Source organism: Paroedura picta, chromosome 10 (genome assembly GCF_049243985.1).
Source record: "Paroedura picta isolate Pp20150507F chromosome 10, Ppicta_v3.0, whole genome shotgun sequence".
NCBI classification, from domain to species: Eukaryota; Metazoa; Chordata; class Lepidosauria; order Squamata; family Gekkonidae; genus Paroedura; species Paroedura picta.
In genome coordinates this window covers 41,658,459-41,683,577 of record NC_135378.1, presented here as the reverse complement: position 1 = coordinate 41,683,577, position 25,119 = coordinate 41,658,459, and the positions used below count along the sequence as shown (strand labels likewise).

Here is a 25,119-nt window from a genome sequence, read left to right as displayed (position 1 = left end):
TGTGGGAAAATTATGGCAGTCGTTAATATAGTATATTTCCTTTTACTCTATTCCTCTACATTGCTATATATGGAAATCACCATAAAATAATATTAGACCAATACAGCGTTAGGTGGATGTAAATTACTCCATAAGGTCAACAATTTGCCACCTCATTTGTATACAAACAATATGTTCCAATGGTTTATATTGTATTGATATTTACATAGAGCTGCTTTACCAATAGCTGGGCTAATTTCCTGTCCGAAAATGTGGCCTTGAAGAAGCATCATGGCACTAGATACAATATGAACCTTTCAGAAGAGAATACCTGTATGTACACTCAGCAATTTCTATTTCCTGTCTGTTCCTGAAGTTCTGTTGCATTAAAACAGCTACTTGGAGGTCCCTCATTTTGGCTGCTCTCTATTCCAGTGATCCCAGGAATTGAATGTGTGGGTCACATGTGAGGCATTTTGGCCATCTGTTTGGTGTACCATCTGTCTAATGCACCTGTAGATGCCCTGCCAAATTTCCTGGAATTAGTTGCTGGGTGCACTATACAGTTCTCCAGATTATAAATATCTGGGGGGGCTATAATGTTCATGCAGAGAAGGCTGACTCCTTGCTGAGTTCAGACCTAGTATCAGCCATACAACACTAGGACTCATCCAATTTCCTGCTGGTCCCATACATCAAGCAGGCTGCACCATGAATCTGATCTCTGGAATGGGGATAAATATTAGCCTGGTCCAATCTACTGGAGTGCCATGGTTGGAGGACTATGTTTTAAAGGCTTGGACTGATATACAACCATCTCCCTGTATAGCTGGAGAGCAGTTTTACACTTGCCCTAGAAGACTTATGGATTCCAGAATGCTCTATGAGATCTGAACCCCACCCCTTCGGTGACTCAGTTGATGAGCTAGTGGAGGATTGCCACTGCTGACTATCTGAAGCCATCAATGAGACTGCTCCCTGATTCCCTTTCTCCCATTCAAAGCCAGCCCTCTGGTATGCACTGGAACTGCCCAAGTGGAAACAAGAGCTGAGATGACTAGAGTGAGTCTGGAGGAAAATATCTTATAAGGTGCTTATGAATGCCACTAAGAGGGAGTTCCATGTGGCCTCCATGAGCTTGCACCTGCAAACAATTGTATAAAACAATTCAATCATTATTTCTGCTAATGGATCATCATCCAACAACACCCACAGACAATCTGGATAGATGTCTGGAGGCTGTGGCAAACTGGGTCATGCAGAGTTGGCTGAAATTGAATCCAGCCAAGATGGAGGTCCTCTGGCTGGGCTGGCATGCAGAGAAACAGGTAATACAGCTCCTGATACTTGATGGGATACAGTTAACACCATCAGGAGTTTGGGTGTGATCACTCCTTATCAATGGAGGCCCAACTCATGAAGACAGCCTGCCTGGCATTTTTCTACAAATGCCAGGCAAGGCAGCTTGCACCTTATCTCTTTGACCCAGACCTAGTCAGAATGACCCATGCTACAGTCACCTCTAGATTAGATTTCTGCAACTCTCTTTACCCCATCTTTTCCCTTATATTCCCCAAGAGTATTAAAATCTTCAGATGCTCAGGATTCCTGGCCGAAAAGATGTAAAATTGGCCTCAACCAAGGCCAGGACATTTTTGGGTCTGGCTTCAACCTGAAGAAATGTGCTCCCAAGAGAGATCAGAGCTTTGCACGATCTTAATTAGTTTTGCAGGGCCTACAAGATGGAGTTGTTCCACAAGGCTTATGGTCAGGGCCCAAAATAACAATCCACACAAAAAAACAAACCCTGCTGACCTCACCAGCGGTATGTGTGTAGGGAGGGGGGGGGGAGAGAGATGGAAAGATCAGTTACACTCCTCTGCCTGGAATTTTTAGCTGAGGTAAAAGGTAAAGGTAAAGGTATCCCCTGTGCAAGCACCGAGTCATGTCTGACCCTTGGGGTGACGCCCTCCAGCGTTTTCATGGCAGACTCAATACGGGGTGGTTTGCCAGTGCCTTCCCCAGTCATTACCGTTTACCCCCCAGCAAGATGGGTACTCATTTTACAGACCTCGGAAGGATGGAAGGCTGAGTCAACCTTGAGCCGGCTGCTGGGATTGAACTCCCAGCCTCATGGGCAAAGCTTTCAGACGGCTGCCTTACCACTCTGCGCCACAAGAGGCTCTTTTTAGCTGAGGACATTTAGTTAAATATTGTTACCCTGAGCAACACTTGAAGGTTGGGCAATGAATGAATGAATGAATGAATGAATGAATGAATGAATGAATGAATGAATGAATGATAGTTAAATGTCTTAAAAGGTTGAAGTGTTCTCCTACACCTGCAGGTTTCTCATCTTGTGATTCTTGATGTCAGAATTGTATCCATTTTTCCTATGGCATAGGGTTCGACCTGTTTATCCTATGTAAAAAACTGAAGAGCATTGTTGGATCTAATGGCATATGCAATGTAAAAAGATGAGAATGTGAATCAGTCTAAAATGCTGCAGTTAAAATTGTTAGGTTCAGTAGAAGTTATAAATCACTGAAGATACATTCAGCTGTTTTGAGAACTGTATGTGACCACCAATACTGTTCTGTTATTGTCTCTTTGGGGCCTGTTTGGCAAGAGTTTTTTTTCTCTGGGTACCAGTCTGGCTTTATTAATCTGCTTCTTGACTTCATCCGGTGTATACTTTCACCACGGAAAGGCTTGTTTAGTCTACTTTTACCCTAGGGGGAGCTGTGGTGCATTCTTTCTCTAGCATTCAGGGTCTATATTGAACGTTTTCTCTTGCAGTTCAGCCTACTGCTTTTTGGTTTTTCTCTTGGCTGTGTGCTAGAATAAGTTATTACTTTTATTCTGAAGACCTCTCTGTTGTATTAGTGGCCTGCAGTCAGTTACTGACTTTTTGCAAGTCCTGTTGCAATAAAAGTCATTGAAAGCAAATTACTTGGATTATTTCTTAGACTATGCCAACACATGCAGCAGACATGAAAATCAGAAAAGAGACAATTCTAGGAGCTCTTAATCAATAATGTACAAATTACACTATGGTTTGGGCAGACCAGCCTGTGAGGAGGGAAATTTATGTGTTCAGCTTCTACTATTTTTGGTTTTCTTTTAAAGCAGCTGCAAGGGAAACTACTGGATTTGATTAGAGCTGCCATGCCAGGGAAAGTCGTTACGAACCTTCTCCTCTCTTCCCCCCTCTTTGACAACCTCATAAATAAGCTCGTAGCCCCAAGAGACGATAGCGCCATAGATGCTAACATTTTTCTTTCTTCTTTCAGCTCATATGAGAAATGATTGGTAGGAACAAACAACATTTTTTGCTGTTTTAAATATTTAAGAGAGTACAGTCTGTTAACTCAGTCGCCCTAACGCATGTGTATTATTTAATAAGTCATCCGGCTCTTGTTCTGTAAGACCTTAGCACATGAGTTCCTCCTGCCAGCATTTTTGTCTCAGATTATTTTTAACTCACTGAACTCTCTGCTGTAGGGTAAAAGTTTATTTAAAAAAAAACAGTTAAAATCAAGAGGAAAATGATCTCTATTCTGACCTTTGAATGTTCTTCATGGTCATTTATTTTTTAATATTAGAGAATATGCAAGATAAACTTGCATGCATGTTATGAACTATATGAAGGAAAACTATATGCAGGATAAACCTGCATATGTATTACAAACTATATGGTGTACAAACTATGCACTCACCTAAATGAATTACAATTTTGAGTTATGGTATTAAATTCCTTACCAGGAAAAATAGAACTGAATCCATTACTGGTGACCATTAATATGCTATTAAGATGCTGGAGATCACTTAAAGAATAATGGCTACTGTTTAGAGACCCTCTGAAATATGACTGTCCAAGGGACTCTTGTCACCTCATTCTGTAAGATGCTGTCCCAAAAATATGAATGTACATCTCTAGAAATTTTTCTGAAGTTGTACTAATTCAGTTTTCTCCTGGGTTTTCATTTCTGAAGTATTTGGTTTTGTTTCTGAAGTAAATTTGGTGCTGTAGGACAGTGGTCCCCAACCTTTTTATCACCGGGGACCACTCAATGCCTTTTACTGAGGCCCGGTGGGGGGGGTGTAGTTTACTCCTCTACTCTCAACCACTGCCCTAACACTCTCTGATCGCTATGGTAATGTTTAAACATCCCTTCAAAATAACATACACACATGCCACAACAATGAACATAAGGAACATTTTATTTTCACTCATGAAAATATTCACTATTTTAACTCATGACAATGACAAATCAATGGGAACCCTGAGCTTGTTTCTCTGGAATGAGATAGTCCCATCTGGGAATGATGGGAGACAATGACACCCGAAGTGTGTTGTGCAGGGGCCGGGGGGGATGAAGTAAAGGGTCGGGGGGGGGGGAGAGAAGGCATCCTTCGGGACCCACCTCCAATTAGTCAAAGGACCACATGTGGTCCACAGCCCACATGTTGGGGATCGCTACTATAGGAGGTCTCTATTATTCAGTTTTCTATTTCCATATTTTTACAGAGCACCACACATTGGAATTTTCTTGCATCTTTCAGTTCCTTCTGTTTGTTTGTATTTCCCCCCACTTCTGGTGTTCATGTGATAAAATTCTGCAAAAAAGCAATCTAGACAGGATTGAATGTCCAATTGTGTGAAAGATAGCCATGCTAGTCTGAAGTAGTACAGTTAAATTTGAATCCAGAAGGGATTTGAAGAATATCAAGAGGTTCAGGGTATAAGCTTTCAAGAGTCAAAATTCCCTTTGTCAGACATGTTTAACTAAGAGAGCTTTGACTCTTGAATGTTTATACCCTGAAACTCTTGTTGTTGTCTAGACATGGATCTTACAATCGTATGAAGATTCTTTTTATGTGTAGTGTTTTCTCAGTGTTTATGAGCACATATGTACATCAATGAAACCACCTGAATTTGAACATATAAATAAAATGGTAAGGGTAGGCTGACCTGGCTGCTCCATCCCTGATTCATCTGTCCAACGAATGGTGAATCAGGTAGGATGTCCTGCCGCAGCCGCATCCACCTCCAACTTCTTCCATATGGAAGAAATCTCAGCCCAGCCTGTGGTAAGCAAGGCAAACAGTGGGAGCTGGGGTGGGGAGGGCAGAGGGCTGGTGTGGGAAAGGAGAGAGGGAGCCCCCACTCACACTTATCCCTTCCCCAAGCAGCTCTGGCAGCAGCCTCGACAGGACTCGGTGGTGCTGCTGAGCAGGGAGGATGAGCTAGTCTCTGTCAGTTCTCCTGCTGCCCCGAGCTGCCCCAGCCACAGCCTTGGCAGGCCTTGCCAGGGGGGAAGGAAGAGAGTCCCTGCCAGTGTTCTCCCCTGACCTGAAAAGGCCCACCACGGCCTCGGCTGGCCTGCCTGGAGAGCAGCTAGCACCCGTTGTATTTTTAAGGGTAATGGGCTTTTTTGCTAGCACAAATAATAATCTTGATATAATCATCATGTACAATCACATAAAGCTTTTTTTGGTTGGGAGGGTAGAGATTGTGGCATGAAATGAGTAAGAGATGGAAGAAGACACAGCTTTCCCCTTGTTGGCAGAGTTTGACTGCATACCAGGCAGTTTAAGTGATGTACCAGGCAGGGATGAAATGGTTTTGTTTTTGAAGAGAAACAACTGTATAGAGAGAAGGGAGAAAATATATCTAACTAACTGTTCTAACTGTTGTCAGCAGTCATTCTATCTGTCCAATTGCTGTTCTGTTGGCCCTCAGAGATGAAATATGCTCAAAGGAGCAGGAAGTTTCCCATTGAGCCAATCAGGAGACTGATAATCAGGAGGAGATAATTTGAAAATCATCAGGAAGTTATGCTAAGTTATGCTAAGTACACATCTCCGATGTCCTCTGCAGGATAGTTTCTATTCTACTCAGTCATGCACACTGCAGGATTTAGGGTTGTGTGCAGCGGTGGCCAAATTGGCCATTCCAGGCTGACACAGCCAGCGCTGCACTGCGGTGGGGGGAGATGCAGGCACCAGTGTGTAACTTGGCACACATACACAGGTACTGGATATCTGATCCAGTCAGATATCAGAAGCTAAAAAGGACTGATCCTGGCTAGTATTTGAACGGGAGACCGCCAAGGATTTGGATGGTACTTCCTCCAAGGAATTCTAGGAGTCACGACACAGAGGCAGGTATTTGCCAAACCATCTCTGATGATCCCTTGCCTGACTGTCAGACAATCCTCAAATCTCTTAGCTACACTACACATCATATGATAAACAACAAACAAATAAATAAAAGACTCTAATAATAGGCTAGAATCCATAGAAGTAAGGTTTTAGTAGCAGCCTCTATGTTCTGTTCATTTTTATCCCACCAGCTACCAAGGCGCCCAGGGTAGCATGGATGATTCTTACTTTCCATCACTCTCAACATCACAACAAATCAGGGAGAGAGTGACTGTTGCAAGGCCACCAGCAAGCCTCATGCCAGAATGTGGACTTGAACTCAGATTCCTCAAGTCAGAGCTCTAACCACTATACTATACTATCTCTTAGTACTGATTATGCAGGGCTGGGGGAGCGGAAGACGGTTAAAGATTTCTAATGCTATTATTTTTTTTTCTTTTCCTGTGCTTTTTTCCTTTCCTATAACATTTATTTCCCATAGCAACTGTGTACCATTTCCCGCCTTTGATTTTATTATAGACATAAAGCTCCTTGGACACCCTGGATCTATGCTGTTTTGCATTGTAAGTAATTATTCACAAAGATCTCAATTGGATTAGACATTTGCGCTATACTTCTCCAAGTGATGTCCTTGATTTTGGCTTTCATTATTTTTTTACAGTTACTATTTAAGGCACAGGTTCCAGATTGGCTTTGCTTTGCTGATTAAAACTAAGTAGATCTCTAAGCATCCTGCTGTGGTTACAAAATATCATCTTGTTGACTGTATTCATTTCACTACTTCCCCCAAGTCACCCTAACAGCATGCCTCCAGGAGAGCTTGAAGTGTATGTCTTCCTTGAAGAGCAGAATTCCTCAAGCTAAGTGTATGACATAGGTGATTTAAGTGTGACCAGAACACCACTGTGACAAACATGCAGAAAAACAAGTGGCTAATATGATTTATTTTACAACACAGTTCACTTATTTCCTTCCAACTTGGAGGATGATTGTCATTCCAACTTAAAAAAATACATGGTATCCAATATTTGACTATCATGTGCCTTCTTTACTCACTGGGCACTATAGAGAACTACAACTTTCATTTATTTATTTATGCTTGTATTTGTTGACCACCACTCCTTGTGGACGTTTACAATAAAAACAATAAAACCCCCACAAAACAACAAAACAACAATCCTACTGGTGGACAACTAATCTCTTACCCTCCCCCCACCCCGTCTGATGACACCAGGCTACACTGGTCCACAGTTACTCACCATCGACTTTGGGAGAAGTACCCATGCCCAGCTGGCCAAGGCCAGGGCCTCTACAGGGAGGGACCCAATCTTCCTGGCCCAGCCGCAACCAAATGTCTGGCAGAAGAGCTCTGTCTTAGAGGCCCTGTGGAATGTTGACAATGCGATCAGGTTCCTCAGCTCTTCCAGAGCTCATTCTACCGGATCGGGGCCAGCACTGAAAAAGCTCTGGCCCTGGCTGAGGCCAGACTTGCTCCTGGCAGCCCATAGAGCAAAGAGCCCCTTGAGCTGTAGGTGCAAAAAAGAAGTACTTATGGGGCTCATTTTGTGGAAGAAATGGACACTTTCCCAATTTAAAGAATGCAATTCCTCCTCATTTGGAAATTTATAATGCATTTATAATGTAGGTATATGTGTTTGATCCAGGTGTTCATATCAAGATGTGACATAATATGGAAGAATACTTCCTGTGGGAGCCCCTGATGCAACAAAACAGTAGTCTTTAAGGTACCACAGGAATTTCTAATATAGACGAGAGAAGGTTTTATTCACACTTACAGCTTTCCAGCTGCATTATACATGTTTGGACATCCATTGGAAAATTTTTGAGATCCATTGGACAGGAGAGAATTAAAGTCAGTCTGAAAGAATACAAAGCAGTCATTACATAGCATATTTCAGACAGCACACATTCCTTCACATTTTAAGCTAGTATATGCACTTAGTATTCAGGCATGTACATGTCATTTAACAGGAGAACATAAGCTGAGGATGACACAGGCATTTGGATAATGACAAATACAAATGCAAGCTATTTAATGTAATAAGGAGCAAAACATAAGGTTGCTGAACAGTTGCTTGTGAATAAAACCCATGAATCTCATTGGCACTCACCTCTAAGTAAAAATTCTTTGGCTTTTTATGTTTTTCATTCAAGGCAATTTGGGTTTGGCTATATTGTACAATCTACAGCCTAATCTTGTAACTTCATGTAGGTAGCTACTCTACAGGGTTTGTCTTCAGCTAAAGGGACCACCTAAATGTCCCTTTAGTATATGGAAAGCTGATATTCTATGGCAAGAACAGGATTCCTCTATTATTTTTGTTAAAAAATCTGTGGTAGCTCAAACAATTATATGGAGGAATAGCCATGGAAAATATACAGAACATTGTACCAGAATCTAAATTCATGATTTCTTTGTTTCTTTTTGCTGCTGGGACCAAGTCTGATCCTACCCAACAGACAAAGGCAGAGACTGATAAGAATTTAAGAAGAGCCCTGCTGGATCAGATGAGTGGTCCATCTAATCTAGCATCTTGTCTCACACAGTGGTCAACCAGTTTTGGAGGACCAACAACAGGGTAAAGAGGTCAAGGCCTTCCACTGATGTTGACTTCTGGATCTGGGATTCAGAAGCTTAGAACCTCCAAATGTGAAAGTTCCCCTTAGCCACAATGACTAGTAGCCTCTGAAAGATTGATAGATTCCATGAATCTAGCTAATCACCATTTAAAGCTGTGTATTCCTGTGGCCATCACTACATCCTCTTGCAGCAAATTTCACTTTTTGATCCTCTCCGTTTAAAGTGAGATTTCTTTTTGTCTATTCTGAACCTGCTGTCCATCAATTTCATAATCAAACTGGAAACCAAGTGGCAAGTTAGTATATCTATGTCCTGTCTCCAATTTGGATTCAAACCAAGAGGGAGATCTTTGATACCAAATGGGAGACAGGATATTACCCTTTTCTACCAACTCTCATATGTTTTCAGGTGTTAATGCCTCCACACTAAGAGCTGCATGGAACTACTTCTAAAAACAAATTTTGAAGAAAAACCAACAGTGAGTGGGGAACTCTTGCCATGCTCCCAAAGTATTTTTCTTCCAATATATTATTTTGCTGATTTTACATCTCCACATGGAATATCGGTGTACACACAGCAGCAAAAATCTGTGAAATAAATCCTCCCAGTGTGGTTTTCATGCTGTGAACCCTGAGCCACAAGAGAGGGCTGTATAAAAATGTAATAAATAAATAAATAAATAAATAAATAAATAAATAAGATCAAAGTTCTTCCTTCCCACATGGTGCTGTTCTGAGCCTGTTGAGCAGTCCTTTCTCCCCCTTTTAATAAAAGTTCCCTGCAGCTGCTGTGTCCACACAGAACACTTGCAGTGCATGAACATGCAAAATATGCATGGAAAAAAGTAACATCTAGTTTGGCTCAAACTTTAAATCCCTTTCTGATCAGTGGTAGCCAGATAAGTAGCTATGGAAACTAGCATCTCATCCAAAGGAATTCAGCATTTCCCCTCATTTATTTGAGTTGTGACTAACAGAGACCTGATGCATGAATCTACTAGTATGCTACCTGGTCTTGAAAGACGTTACCACAATGATCCATGCAATGGTCACCTCCAGGCTGGATTACTATAAATCACTCTATATGAGGCTACCCTTGACCCTGCCCCAGAAATTACATCAGAGTTCTGGATCAGGTTGAAGGTATTGGTATTGACTTTTAGAGCCCTACAAGGTCTGGGAACTGTGGATCCGAGGACTGTCTCTCCCAATATGATCCCAGGATCGCAGTTAGGTTATCCAGAAAACTTACTGGTATTCCTGGGCCCAAAAGACATCTACCTAGCCTCAACCTTAGCCAGGTCCTGGCTCAGTCCTGGTTCTAAACAAATGGAATGTGTTGCTGCCTGAGACTTGGACCCTGATGGAGCTACTACAGTCTTTCAGGTCCTGCAAAGTAGCACTCTTCAACCAGGCCTACAGTTGAGTCCAGGGCGACCTACTGAAAACCTCCTTCAGATCCTCACAACTCTTCCCTACTCTCCTTCATCAATGCCGCTGAGGTACGTGTCATATCCAACAAGCAGGGTAAGAATGAATGGCAGATGGGTGTTTGGGGGGAGAATAGGTAGTTAGATAGCAAATCATCTAATAATAGTTGCCAGGCAGAGAAGAGTTATTTAATGATTTAAATTCTTAGAATCTTAATGAAGTTAATGTATTTTTAATAGGTTATGGCCCTATGGGAAATTGGATGATGATGATGATGATGATGAAGAAGAAGAAGAAGAAGAAGAAGAAGAAAACTTAAGCCCTGTGCTCATGAATGTGTCCAGATCTTTAAAATCTACTGGATTTTACATTCTGACAGTGCTCTGCTCATGTACTTCTCAGTATTATGGCAACATTGCTCAGATGGTTACATTAGGCTCAATTATATCTCATACTCCATTGACCAACAATGAAAACTGTTCCAATTTCTGTCTAATTCAGACCTGCCCGAGGTATATTTATTACAGCTCCCATTATCTTTATTAATTAATTTGACTCTGCAGCAGCGCTATAACATGAGGGCAATCAAAGCAAAATACAATTCTGCACAGCTGTTGCTTATTTTGATTCATTTTAAATGAATAATCATAGCCCCACTCTTGTGGTAAGTTGGGGTTGTTGTTGTTATGTGCGAAGTCGTGTCCGACCCATCGCGACCCCATGGACAATGATCCTCCAGGCCTTCCTGTCCTCTACCATTCCCCGGAGTCCATTTAAGTTTGCACCTAGGTAAGTTGGGGTACTTGTGGTCAATCATCATAATGTGTGGAAGCACACTGAATCTAGAGGTCACTGTGCCATCCCTAGAACTGCAACGAAATAGAAGACCTCCCCCCCCCCCCCGCCGCCTAAGAATAGACTCTCATCTAAAATTTGGGTTCACTAACATGAAAAAAAAATGCAAACACTTTATTTTTATTACTGTACCAGTGTCCTCCCAAGGTTATGGTTTGGATCCAGCCAACTTTTTCATTCAACCTCCACCATTTTAACCTCCAATTTTAACCCAATAGTATTCCTGTGATTTCCATCGTATCATTTTGGCTTCCTTTTTTCAACAATGAAGTGGGCTGGTATCCTGTACTCTCAGGAAAACACTGGGTTAATAAACAGCAAATAAACGGTAAGATGAATTGAATGTTAAAAGAAAGAATCCTTCCATTGATGCAAATTTCTTCTTAGTGTAAGGATGCCTTGTGGAACTTAGTCTAGAAAGGATGTCTAGAAATATACATGATATTTATATAGATTGTATCCCATGATGTCCTTCCTTATTTATATATCATGGGATACAATCTATTGTAAGAAAACTCAGTAATACGACTGTTGAAGCTGATTCAAAGGTATGATTCAATTACTGTTCAATTATTTTACTGATTGTATTCTTTACAGATGGCAAAAAGAAAGCACGGTACCATTTCTATATAAAGTCAATTATTTTTTAAACAACTTACCGGATAGAATAAAGAACATTTCCATTTTTAAAAATTCGCAACAACTTGTTGTCTGTAGTCACTTCATGAAAGTTGGCGCCCTTTTCATTTGCAAAGAATAAGTCAGGTTTCCAAATAGAATCCAACATGGAGGGATCTAGATCTAAAGAGTCATCTGGATATTCACTATAAGCAAGACGTGGATCATTCCAATTCTGACGGAGAAAGATATTCACTCGATAATCCTAAAGGAAAAGTAAAATAATTTAGTGTTTTATTCAGGATACCTCTTGTTTTATTTAGCTGCTTATTGAACCATGAAACATTATTTGCTAGGGATTTTTCTACCTTTATTTTTAAAATCAACACTTTTTAAAATCAACACATTTATGTCTGTTCATAGCAAATTAGCTGTCTTTAATCATCCTCTTCGAATGTTGAAAATTAAAAGACAGATAACAGAAATTCTGGGGTGCCGGTTACCACATGTAAACTAAAATTCTGGGGTGCCGGTTACCACATGTAAACTAAAAACCAAATTATATGAAAAAATGTGTAATACTATGATCACAGTTATCAAATACCAGTTACTTATAAAATAGAAAGCTTAAAATGTCCACCCACACATGTATTTTTATGTAAACACAAAAAACAATTACATTTCCAGAGTAATTTGCATTAGCGTAAGAGGATTTAAGAAGATATTCATTTTCTGCTTTGACGTTGTATTTTCAGAACCCCACTTCTTTTATAACATAAAAATATAACACTTTCTTACATTTTCAGTCATGATCAAGGAGAGAAATGTTGTTTTTCATCATGGTAACTTGTCACTTTACCAATATTTTGAAATTTACTAAACTTTTGCAAATTAGCTGCAGACGGAGAAATGCTTCCTTTTCCTAATTCCTAGAGGTGACAATGTCTTATTCCTAGAACAAGGATCTACCTTGTTTTTGAAGAAACTACTCACTTTTGACTAAGCTAAGGAGCCCATGCTATTTGAACCCATTTATAAGACTGGTTTTGATATTCTTTCTAATCTTTCCAATCACTCTGTTTTGCATTTATTTAAAATGCTGTTATATATACGTCTATGACACACTCATCTATTTACCTCCCTCAGATGCAAGATTTATTTCTTTCCTTTCTGTGACTGAGCTGCCCTAGTTATCTTCTTCTTTCCAGAAGAATTCTCTAGTTGTCCCATTCTAGTTATCCCATCATCCTTACAACAGTTCTCCCTAATATCTGGGAAATGGCCCTGTGGGTGGTGCGCTGCCCAGGACACATCTGGTGTCCGGCCGCTGCTTCTGCAACTGCACAGGCCAATCCAGACGGCACAACCAGGTGCAACCAGATTGGGCCAGCCCTTGCAGCACCCACCTCCTGAGGCCGCCCATGCACCACGCGGATCACCTCACCACCAGACACTGCCTGGCTACCACCACTCCTCCACTGACCTGCCTTGCCTGCCACACCTGCCAGTGCCCACGCTCGCCCGTCGACCTGTGCCCCGCTTGCCCCGGTCCCAAGGGTTTCTGCCCCCTGAACCAGCACATGAGGTGAGCTCTCCACCTCATGCCCACATGCTCACCCTCTGCTGAGGGTGTTCAGCCTCTGACAGCTTCACTACAACGACACCATGCCCGCTCGCACACACGCACCCCCCCAACCTCTCCCCCACCGCCGACCCCTCCAAAGCCTGCTGCTTCACTTGTGCAGTGGCGACTGCACTGGCACCCCCCCCCCTGAAATGGCTGGCCAACTCCCAATCCCGAAGCGAATACCTAGTGGCCAGCCGCCAATGGCAAGACACGCCTCCTGCATGCTGCCTACCCACCCCACCCCACTAGCACCTGCTGCATTTCTGAGTGCAGTGGGCCTTTTTGGCTAGTAGTATAATATTTTGGCTCTTTGCTTCCTGAGGGAAGGAATGGGAGCTACCTTATGCAATTTAAATGGCACACAAGAAGTTTTTATATTACAAATTAATAACATATTTTATTAAACATAGAGGGGAAAGGTCAGGGGATAAAATGACTGAAGTAAGGATGAAATGACTGAAGTAACTCAATATAGTAACTGGGAGGTAAAACCAAGTATATGCAGGACCTTTAGTTTTTATCTATTGAGATTTTCTTAAGCTATTCATAGTTACTTAAAATCTTTGTGTTGAGAGATTTTTGTTCCAGGGTTTTCCCAAACACTTTAGTACACTTTCTTTGACTATTCTCTGACTCTTTTGTTTTCCAGAAGGCTGGTACACTCTTTTCAGTACCCAAACACCCATACTTGTCTTGAGTTTTTAATTCACTCTTAATGTCTCTAAAAGCAGTTTCTAGCCACACCAGATAAGGGATCTCTACACTCTTCACTGCTAACCTCCTGGGTAGAGACATTTCCCTCTCACTAGAAGATCCATCCCCTTTCTTTGGTCCAAATGGGAGTCTACATCTAATTACCCATTCATCCTTGCCTACTTTCCCTAGTTTTCCCAGGGCTGAATTTCAAAACTGTTAGTACTCGACTCTTCTCATCCTTGATGAAATCAGACTGAATTCTCCTCAGCATCCAGTACAGAAGTTTCTCTGCTCAGCTGATGCTAACCAATCAGATCCCTTGGAACAGTTTTGTCACTAAAGGCTGCCTGGTTATGTGATGAATCAACCCTTCATAGTCCTTTATCTATTTACACAGCACTTCTAAGCTTCTATAAGTGTGGTTCATCACAAGCCCCTCTTCTTATACCTGTTTGATTGATATGCATGATATATTACACTGTTTATAAGTGAAAAGCTATCTTTCTCAAGGAGTTTATAGTCTAAATATTGGCACTGATAGAGCCAGAGATAGGAAAGGACTGAGGCAATCAAGGACAATAGAGAGTGTAGGTGAACAAGTGTATTTTTACAAACATAGACTCTGTTGTTCAGGGGAACATTTAGTTGTCTGGCCAGTTATAAGTTAAATAATTATATAAGCCAGTAAATAAGCAGTATTTGACAATAGTTCAACTACATCTGTGATACTGGTTAGTGATTTGCATATTTGTAGAAAAATGCATATATGGAGTAAATGAGGTATGTGTTTGAAGCATGGAAATCATGAACTACAATTATCAATTACTGGAATTTATCAGTTTTTATGCAATTTCCACTATTTCTTCCCCCATCTAAATAATTTAAACAATGAATAGACCAAGGGAAATAGGACACTTGAAGATCAAATTTGATCAGATTTCAATGAACAGATTTCAATGAATATCATAGGCTTCGTTACAGAGTGCTCTCTCTCATGCATGCGTGCACACACAAACATCTGTCCATGTCTTTGATTTGTTTAATGTTTTTTTTTAAATCAGCTTTAAAGCAAAGTTGTCTCTGCACTCATTTGAGAACCAGCGGTCTGTGAGGAATATTTGTCATTTCCATAAGTGCGTGAGGGACATAACAAAAACTGGCAGCACTGTCACTAAGGTAATTCACAACAGTCAAATTAATTTTGTCAAGGTCATCCAATCACAGGACATTGGACTTTTCATTTTAAAGAAGAAATAAGCCTATGCAAAATTATTGCTGTCCCTGCTCTATTGGCACTAAAAGGAATCTCTTCTCCCCTCCCCACAATTACCTTTGCTTTGCCCTTTATTCTTTGTCTCAATTGTACCTTAACACTTGCTCCTGTGTGTCTTCCCTTTCTCTTTTGAGCAGTACTTTTAGCTCCTTGAACAAAACCTCAAGCAACCTCTGATCTAATTGCATTAGCATTTGTTCATACCTGGATGTGCACATGAGGCTCCATGTCAACCCCCCCCCCCCCAAGTAGCTTGGTGGAACTACAAACTATAATTAAAATACAGGGAATAATATACATTGTGTTTCATTTGGACTTTTATGTCCAATACAACAAAAATCCACTTGTTAAACCTGCACCAAAAAATGTGTTTGCTTAGGACAAAGCATATGAAATTAGAAATCAGGGACTTTAGAAATGGCTTACAACCCTTGACCACCAAAGTTGTTTATCACAGAGGAAAGCAGCTTGTCAACTATTTGTGATAAGCAGATGGCTGGAGAAGATAACCAGAAGAGAAACTGAAGTTGTTACTTAGTGCAGCTGAAAGCCAAAGTTGCTCAAGGATTAATTTGGGCTATGTTGTATTATTATGGTTTATTAAACCAGACCTATGGCTAGGACTATGATGGGGTAGTCACTGACCTGGAGCCAGACATCCTGGAATGTGAAGCTTTAGGAAGTCTGAGCAACAATAAAGCTAGTGGAGGTGAAAGCATTCAAGTAGAACTATTCAATATCTTAAAAGATGATAAAGTAAAAGTGATGATGCAGTAAAAGCATCCTGCCCTCCTCCAAGTGACAACCTTTCAAATACTTAAAGAGGGCTATCATGTCCCCTCTCAACCTCCTTTTCTCCAAGCTGAATCCTTTGATTGTCTGGAGCACAACAAACTGTGGCAATTTCTTAAAGAGATGGGAATACCAGAGCATCTTATCTGTCTCTTGAGAAACCTATTTGCAGGTCAAGAAGCAACAGTGAGAATCAGTGAGAACCAGGCATGGAATCACTGATTGGTTCAAAATTGAGAAAGGAGTTTGTCAAGGCTATATATTGTCGCTTTGCCTATTTAACTTGTATGCGGAGCACATCATGAGAAAGGCAGGGTTTAGATTTTTGACTTTCTATTTGCCAAGAATTTGTTTTGTTTATTATTATTTTGCAGAATACTAATAATTCATTTGATTATTATTAATGCATTTTACTCCATCCTTCCTGTAAGTTTCCCCCTCCAGATTTTGAACACTGTTTTCCCCATCTCCATAATTTTATCCTGTGGGACAGATTAGTCTGAGAGTCAGTAAGTCCTCCAACATCACCAAGTGAGCTTCAGGGAATACTAGGGATTTGAATACAAGTTTTTCAATATTTTATTAATATTATTTATTAATAATTTTCCATTAACAGAAAACTCATATCTATACCTCCCAAAAAAGCAGAATGTCTGCTTGAGCAAATGGAAGAAGGCATAGACCGAGAGAGAAATCAAACAGCAGGGAAATTATCAAAGAGAGAGAGAAAATGGACAGAGTCAGTATTATCACTGAAGAAAAAAACGCTAAGTGCAGAGAGTGTGTGTGGGAAATTGTTGGAGCTTTGTTACTTGGTGCCAGAGTTTGAGAAATCTTTTCCTTAGGATGCTACGCTACAGAGATATAAGAAATGCAATTAAGAGTTCTTGTTTTTGAGCAGAACCATGCAGAAAAAATTGACATGTGTAATCATCTATTGCCTTAACCTGGCACTAAATGATCATTTAGCATTTGCAAAAATGAACGTTGTTCTACTGAAAATTATATATCACTAAATTTTGTTTAATCATGACCTTTCCTCACCTAGTATGGTTCCTTGTTTCTTGACAGAAGCTGAAATTAGCAGGCAAATGCATTCAGTTAATGCCAGAAAACCCTGTTGATTACTGCAGATCAACTTGCCCTTTAAAGTAGAGGAGCAGGGAAGGTTTTGTTCTACTCTCCTGCCCATATTTAACCAACTCCATTGTTGATGGATTAAAAAGCAAAGGAAGCCAAGGCAGAAAAGAAAGCAAGATCACACTGAAAGAATCTTATCTTTTGTAAAGAACTGGTATTTAGGTGGTCATAGATACTTTTGTAGATTATAGTAAATCTCAGCTACTGACAACCGTATGTGATTGAAGCGATAAGTCTCTCTTTTATTCTGTAAAGGAATTTGTTTGACAGAAAAGCTCCGTAATGACCCATGTGCCCAAAGCAGTACTGAGCATATGGACTTTTATGTAATCTGTGTGTATCATCCATGTGTTTATTGCCCATGCTATTGCAAATCAGTCTCTAGGGAACTGAACAGTTGCAAGAAATTTGCTGCTGTTTTCTACAGACTTTCTTATTCCACTACAAGGCTGCATCCTCAGAAGCCTTGTTCTCTGTTCATTGAGGCTCCCAAGGGAGAAAAGGCTATATAGTGATTAATATATTGGACTAGGAGTAGGCAGGCACTTTGGTGTAAATCTCAACCCTTCCATAGAACTTAATGGGTGACTATAGCCTAATTCAGTGGTTCCCAACCTTTTTATCACCGGGGCCCGGTCAATGCTTGACAATTTTACTGAGGCTCGGATGGGGGGGGGGGTAGTATTTTGGCGAGGGATGTCACCGCAGCAACCTAAGCCCCTGTTCCACTTGCTTTGCCGCTGGCGCCCCTGACTTCCCACCATCCGCTAGGGAATGTTGCCTGAAGCAGCTGCATAGTGTCACACCAAGGGGGAGCCCCAGTCATGGCAGCCGCTGGAGAGCACCAAAGGTGAGCTGGTGGCAGAGTGGCAGGACAGTCTCCGAGGCAGCAGCCGGGGAGGAGGACGAGGAGGAGCTGCAGCCCGGTACCGACTGATCCACGAACTGGTACTGGTCACCAGACCGAGGGTTGGGGACCACTGGCCTAATTGGTCTCTCTCTGTCTTGATCTACATGAAAGGGTTCTTGTTAGGATAAATTGGAGAAGGGGAGACAATGGGTAGGTTCCAGCTAGGGTTTTTAAAAATCAATCATACCTACTTCTACTCTTTCCTCCAGCCCCCATATAGGCTTTACCCATGTAAGTGCCATGACCCCCTTCTTTGGTGCTCATTTTCACTTCCTCATCAGTGAAAATTCTGCCTGGATGTGCTTAATACCATGAAGTGCATGGGAAAAGCATTGAGTAAAATGGTGATAGTAAGCAAGCACTGTGCATTCCAATCCCATGTGTATTCACTCAAAAATTCTATAGTAATTTTATCCCATGAGTTCTTACAGAAGGAGTATTTTATAGATAAGAGTCCAAAAGTTGCTAAGATCATGGAAACTCATCCTTATATATTTCAATACTTAGAAGCCTTGAAGGGAAATAGTCTTGCTTCAGTGGCCTTTAGATTTAAATTCTGACAGGCTCTCAAGGTATTTTTGGACTAGTCCCAAAATACATTGTAATCTAGATATATTTGAACTGCCTGCTTATTTGAGCATCTGGTAGAGACTGAAAATATTTCTGGATTGTCCCAGTCTCGTCAGAGTTGTTCTGACTAGCTTTGGGCAAATCTCTGGAAACTTCTTTCCTGGCCACAGTGCAAGCAGAGACTTCTAGAATAGTTGCTCAGGTCAGAAAACCAGGAATGATTTCTGGTAAAACAGTTCTTGATTTGTGTTGGTCAAACGACAAAATGAAGGACCAAATGAATATTTTCAAGTTTTAAAAGGAAAAAAGGAGCAAAAATGTTTAAGACATATTGAGATTTTAAAATATTGATTGCATGCAGACTTACTAAATTCCCAATTTTTAAAATGGCAGCAGTCTTGCCCATCTGTCCTGACATATACAGTATTGAGTATTATCATGTCAACTCTGAAGAATACACTGACAATGTCTAGGGCAGAATATGGGCCTCATTAAGGATAATCAAGAAATAGATTCAGTGGGGTGGGGAAAGCTCTGTAACAAAGTCCCAAATTCAGTCCTTGGTATGTCTAGTGAAAAGGAGCAAATATTGAGGCAAGACATTTCTTTGCCTGAGGCCCTAGAAAACTGTTGCCAATCAGAGGAGAAAAAGACTGAGATAGATGGACCAATACTCTCTGTATCAGGCAATTCTTATGTCTATCCTTTCACTTGAACAAAAGGAATAAAGTTTATAGTGGGTGATTTTGCACCAGCAGCGCCATTCTGGGCTGCATGCTCCACAGCATACGGAGTCCCCATGGTGGACACATGTCAGCCCTGGATCAATTCCAGTGCAGAAGTGTGTCCCACAGGGGACATATTTCAGCAGGACACCTGGTGTTCCGCTGAAAGGAGTCCCCCTGGGAAATGTGGTAACAGCAGGTAGGTTCCACCATGCCGGGGGGGGGGGATTTTGTAGTTTGTTGCACATAGAACACAATCCCACTTTCCTGCAAACTAAATAAACAATTCTCTGGTCCACCCTGAAGCACCAGGGTATTGTTTGTCCCCTGCAGACCTCTGTAGGGCCTGCTGTGGGACAGGCCCCATTGGCCCCTGCAGCACTGAAAAGGAGCATGGAAGAATCTGTGTTCCCTTAGCACAGGGCTTCTGCGGCCTGATCTGTGCAAGGTCCAGGAGGGCAGTGGCCTGGTGGTGCCATCATATAAACACAGGGATTATCTCAATGTCTGTATAGATGCCACCCCGGCCTTTACTGTTTGTGCAGAATTGACCAGTGTCAGGCATGGACATATTGCCAAAAATATTATATTTACTATGCCAGATACATAATGAGCCCCAGGAGAGAGTGTGTGTGTGAATCTGTAACAAAGCATGATGGGGCAGAGATAAAAGGCAGCTATTCATTAAAAGGAGCCTCTTGTGGCGCAGAGTCATAAGGCAGCAGACATGCAGTCTGAAAGCTCTGCCCATGAGACTGGGAGTTCGATCCCAGCAGCCAGCTCAAGATTGACTCAGCCTTCCATCCTTCTGAGGTTGGTAAAATGAGTACTCAGCTTGCTGGGGGGTAAACGGTAATGACTGGGGAAGGCACTGGCAAACCACCCCGTATTGAGTCTGCCATGAAAACACTAGAGGGCATCACCCCAAGGGTCAGACATGACTCGGTGCTTGAACAGGGGATACCTTTACCTTTTTTAAAATCCATTTAAAGGCAAATGATAAGCATAGGAAAGAATAAACGAAAACAAAAAGTAGCTGCCATCCTCACTATGGGAAGTTAGGGATAGAGATTATATGGGTTAGTAAACTGATATACCAAGAAGGCTGTGTAAAAATTGATTGTTCTTACCTTCTGCCAATGGGAAGAAGACAGAGCTGTAATCCTTGGGGAATGAAAAGCTTGTCATTGAAGTGAACCGATGAAACTATCTTCCACGATCAAGGCTAACTCTGACTGGAAAAGACTCTCTACAACCTCTGGCAAAGATTGCTCATACAGCCTTATATAACCTTATCTTTGTAATTGTAGATCCTGGGACCTTCTGCTTGCAAAGGAGGTGCTTCCCCACTATGGCCCTCATCATTCCCAGACCCCACTACAGTGGCATGAAGAACAAACCACTTAAGAAGATAGTTGAGAACACAACACTTTAAGCTTCTGCCTGTCAAGAAGCTGTTCAAGGTTCAAAACTCCAGATAAGAAAACAGGAGTAATTCTATACCTAAGACTAGCCTTGAACTCATCTGTGTTCAAAATAACTAAGAATGAACAAAAGCCAAAGCATGCAAGCATTGTGTGCACTTTTGATTTCATACTCTAGCACAGTGGTCCCCAATCTTTTTAAGGGTGGGGACCAGTGGCAGCAGGGAGGGCGATTGCACGGCCGCGCATGCCATGCATGCGCATCTGTGCACACGCGATGCGCATGCGCGGCCCTGCTTCCCTCTCCCTCCCTCCCACAGTAAGAAGCTTGCTGGGCCGCAAGCTTGCGGCCTGGAAAGTTTTTTACTCCGGGAGGGAGAGGGAGTCACGGCCTGGTGCCAGGGCCGTTGCAGCCTGGTGCCAGGGCCTTTGCGGCCCGGCACCAGGTCGTGGCCCGGTGGTTGGGGACCACCGCTCTAGCACAACTGTTTCTGTTGAGATTCAGGTCAGGAAACATGTTGGTCTGAAGCAATAGAACAAAGTTTGAGTTCAGTGGCATCTTTAAGACCAGCCAAATTTAATTCTGCATATAAACTTCCATGTCCCTGCACGCTTCATCAGATATCTGCACATGATACACACAAACACTTATACCTAGAATCAAACTTTGTTGGTCTTAAAGGTGCTACTGCACTTTTTTTCTATTTCTATTTAGTATGTTTTTGAGTCAGCTGGGTTTGGGTAAAAAGAAATTGGTATGTGTATAAAATACCTTCATCTGGTGAGTAAACACTTTCTGCTTATGCAAGTGATCCTACTTCAATTTGTGTGTGAGAGTAACTTTTAAATGGTATCCCCTTTTCATTCATCACATGTGCTTCTGGGTAATCATTTCACAGATGACTTCACCCTGCCAAATCAATTGTATATGCAGAACAGCTTCTACAGTTATCATGTTTATTTATACTGCTGCCCTTATTGTGTCAGACCCCTTCCTCTGCTTTATTTTTCGAACAGACTGAGGCAGGGGTAGTCAAACTGCGGCTCTCCAGATGTCAATGGACTACAATACCCACAAGCCCCTGCCATGGACATCTGGAGGGCTGCAGTTTGACTACCCCTGGGCCACAAGAAATATTCTTTAGATGGAAAAAGAAATTAAAAATGGGTAGCCAAAAACAAGACCGGAAGAAAGATTGTTTTTCTTCCCAAATTTGTATATATTTATAGTTGGCCTGAAGGGTGTTAATTTCAACTTGATAGCTAGATGATTTTGTCCTGAACACCTATTAATGTTAAAACCCACACATTCCTATTCATCAACAGAATGCTACTTTCTAGCCTCCGACTGTGTCAGGAGCGTACAGTTTACTTGGAGCTTGCTTTCAGATTCAAAAGCCAGAGGAACTATACAAAAATGTGAAACTGGAACAATCTAAGCCTTCCAGCTTTTCAGCCTAGCACTGTAGCTCTGCCCCTAATGCTAGCTTATATGTGGACTTCAGCAAGCAGCAGTGTTCAACTCTGTGCTGTGAAAAGTATTGCTTGACAGTTAAGGCCCATCAAGCTGTTGTTACCAAGAACAGATCAGGCCACATTTTTTTCCTGGTAACTTGGCAACCCTAAAAATGACTAGGTTTCCTCTACAGTTACACACATGGCTTCATCCGTCATCTTTAAAATTCTCTCTGGTTCCTTAGCACTACACCCAGGCACCTTCTCCACCTCCTAACAATGTCAGTGGCTTCAGGGAAACAAAGTTTGAGTCTAGGGGCACCCTTAAGACTGACAACATTTTATACAAAGAATAAGATTTTGTGTGGGCGCACACTTCTTCAGATACTGTGAACCGTTACATATAGGTAGAGAGGGGGTGGGGTTAATTGCCAGGAAGGGCTAGCTAGATTTAAGATGCATGGGTGATTACAGGTAGCAAAGCTGAAAGATTATGAATTTCATGACAAAACAATACATTGCCTTAAGATAAGAAACATATTGTTATTGCATTTCAGTTCCCCTCCCTGCAAAATCTTTATGATCTACTCACAACACTTAGGCGTGGCCAGAGGAGTGAGCCGCTGGGTGTGAGCTGAAGGGCAAAAGCCAAAGGCTTGACCTTTAACTCTTAACACAGGGCTTGCTGCCCAAGCCTTCAGACAAGCCAGCAAATGTGTCCAGGACCATCTTAAGATGTCTCTGTTTTTGTCTGGTTGCAGTGCACGGCTTGCTTTCTTTTAATTTTTTTTCTGTTGCAGACACAAAAAAGTGAATAATTTCTTAAATGTCGAGGAAATGCTGCAATACCAAATGCGAAGTTTCCTTCAAAAAGTCTGGTTAGTAGGTTTTAGATAATACTTGATCTAAAATTGTGTCATTCCCAAGTTTCAGTGAATTTTAAAGATTGTCTGAACAAAGTCACAATGGGTATGAATCAAATCCTGCTCAATAAAACGGCATTAAAATATTCTCTTTATATGAAGTGACAGATGTTAGCTTTGAAACTACTGTATGAAAGATAACCACTGTTGGAAGAGCTCTTTTTCAGCATTGTGAAGGGAAAGAATCTGCTCAATGGAGATAAAGGTCGCAAATAATGTGATGTGTATTTTAAGTGAGTTCGTATTCTCAATAATTGCTTTGATTCTGACAGATGATGACAATTGCTGACCACAAGAATGCCTTCCTTTGAGCTCCATCAATGCATAATTTACCAGCAAATAAGTACAGAACATTAGCTGGCCTGTAGTTTACTTGTCAGTTCTGAAATCTGATGTACTAGGAAGAATGTAAAGGAGAAATTACGCAGTAATGTACCATTGACTGTACTCAGGGGTCTAAGGAAGGATGCTGCTTGCATGCATCTGCTAAATTGCACCTTTCAATTTTACATGGCCGAGTTTCTGGCTCTCCAGTGGGTATTAAAAAATTTCAAAATGTGTCAGTGATCTGCTGAGCTTCAGAAACCATGAAGTTGGGGTTATCAGAATATATCACTTCTGCACATATCTCTCCCCTCTCCCCTTTCCCTAGGACTTTCTCCATATGACAAAACATATTTCTGTCTCACTCAAGCACCCCATCCTCCACAAACGTCTGCAGCAACTGTGATGAAATCTCCATGTATTTATCTCACCATTTACTTCAATGGAAGGATTAGCTCTATGCACATGTCATTTCCCTTTCCATTGAAATGAATGGGGCAGCCTGGTAACAGAGGAGTTGTTCTTGCTCCCATCAAGTCACACATGTCTTATGGTGCTCCCATAGGGTTTTGAAGGCAAGAAACATTCAGAGGTGGGTAGCCATTCCAGGCCTCCATATCATGACTCTGGCATTCCTTGGAGTCCCCCCATCCAAATACTGGCCAGGGCCAGTCCTGCTTTGCTTCTGAGAGCTGATGAGATTGGACTAACCTTGGTTCTTCAGGTCTGAGTTTATTTTATTTATTACATCAGAGAATATAGTATCCCTGGATGTGGGGCAAGGTCTCTTGTTGTCGCCAATTACTCACATATGGCACTGGTCCTGTGAGGTGAGGTAATGCAACCTTCTGTGTCCTCTATACTTTACAGAAAGCCTGTAAGAAGGGGAGGTGTGTTATTTGATGCAAGCCTCTTCTCTCTTGTGATCTGTAGCATCTGTAGATGTCTGTGGTAAGGAGTCATTTTCTTACTTCTTGCTGCTTCTAATTGTTTGTACAGCCAGCCCTGAGATCAGTGAATTTAATTGCTTCTTTCCAGAGTTTCAAAAGGACCAGGAAGACCATGTTTGTTTGTTTTTTTTACTTTGCATTAAGCTTTTTGGTATATCAGAAAGTCTCTCTTGGACCTTTTCTGCACCAGCGGTACCATGTGGACTGCCACCAGATGTTTGAGATGGGGCAGTTTGTCCACTGCTTCCTGTGTCCCTTTGGGGGACCATTTGCAGCAGAGTATCCCATCCACCCTGGATTTCTGCCTCCAGATGAGGCAGCTGGGACAGGAGTGCTCTGCTGCATAGGGGGCGAGTCCACTGGGGCTGTTTTTTTCCTGTTTAGGAGCGTGGTAGTAATACCACATTCCTAAATGAGAAAAAAATGCCCCAGGGGGCTTAGCAACTCAGCACAGCACTGCGGAACTGGCCAGGGCATTTTTCATCCCTTCTGGGACACCATAGTCATAGCCTGCCCTGACCAAGGCCAGGTTGCCACCTAGGGGAAAAAAGGGAATGCAGATATATCTGTATTCCCTTGCTATGGGACAAAGGAGGGTCTGAGTCAAGCCATGCCTGAGACAAGTCTGACTCGCCACTGATATCATGCAGAACCAGGA

The 25,119-nt window shown here is 41.8% G+C and overlaps 1 protein-coding gene across 2 annotated transcripts in view; it reads right to left on the bottom strand.

Moving 5' to 3' along the window:
- Window positions 1-25,119, bottom strand: part of GLRA3 (glycine receptor alpha 3) — a 79,428-nt gene that overhangs the window by 21,770 nt on the left and 32,539 nt on the right. For both annotated transcript variants that reach the window (XM_077302442.1, XM_077302443.1), the window contains 2 exons: window positions 11,694-11,917; window positions 7,944-8,026 (listed from right to left, as the gene is read on the bottom strand). In XM_077302442.1, coding sequence (XP_077158557.1) covers window positions 7,944-8,026; window positions 11,694-11,917 — 307 coding nt within the window. The remainder of the gene's footprint in view (window positions 1-7,943; window positions 8,027-11,693; window positions 11,918-25,119) is intronic.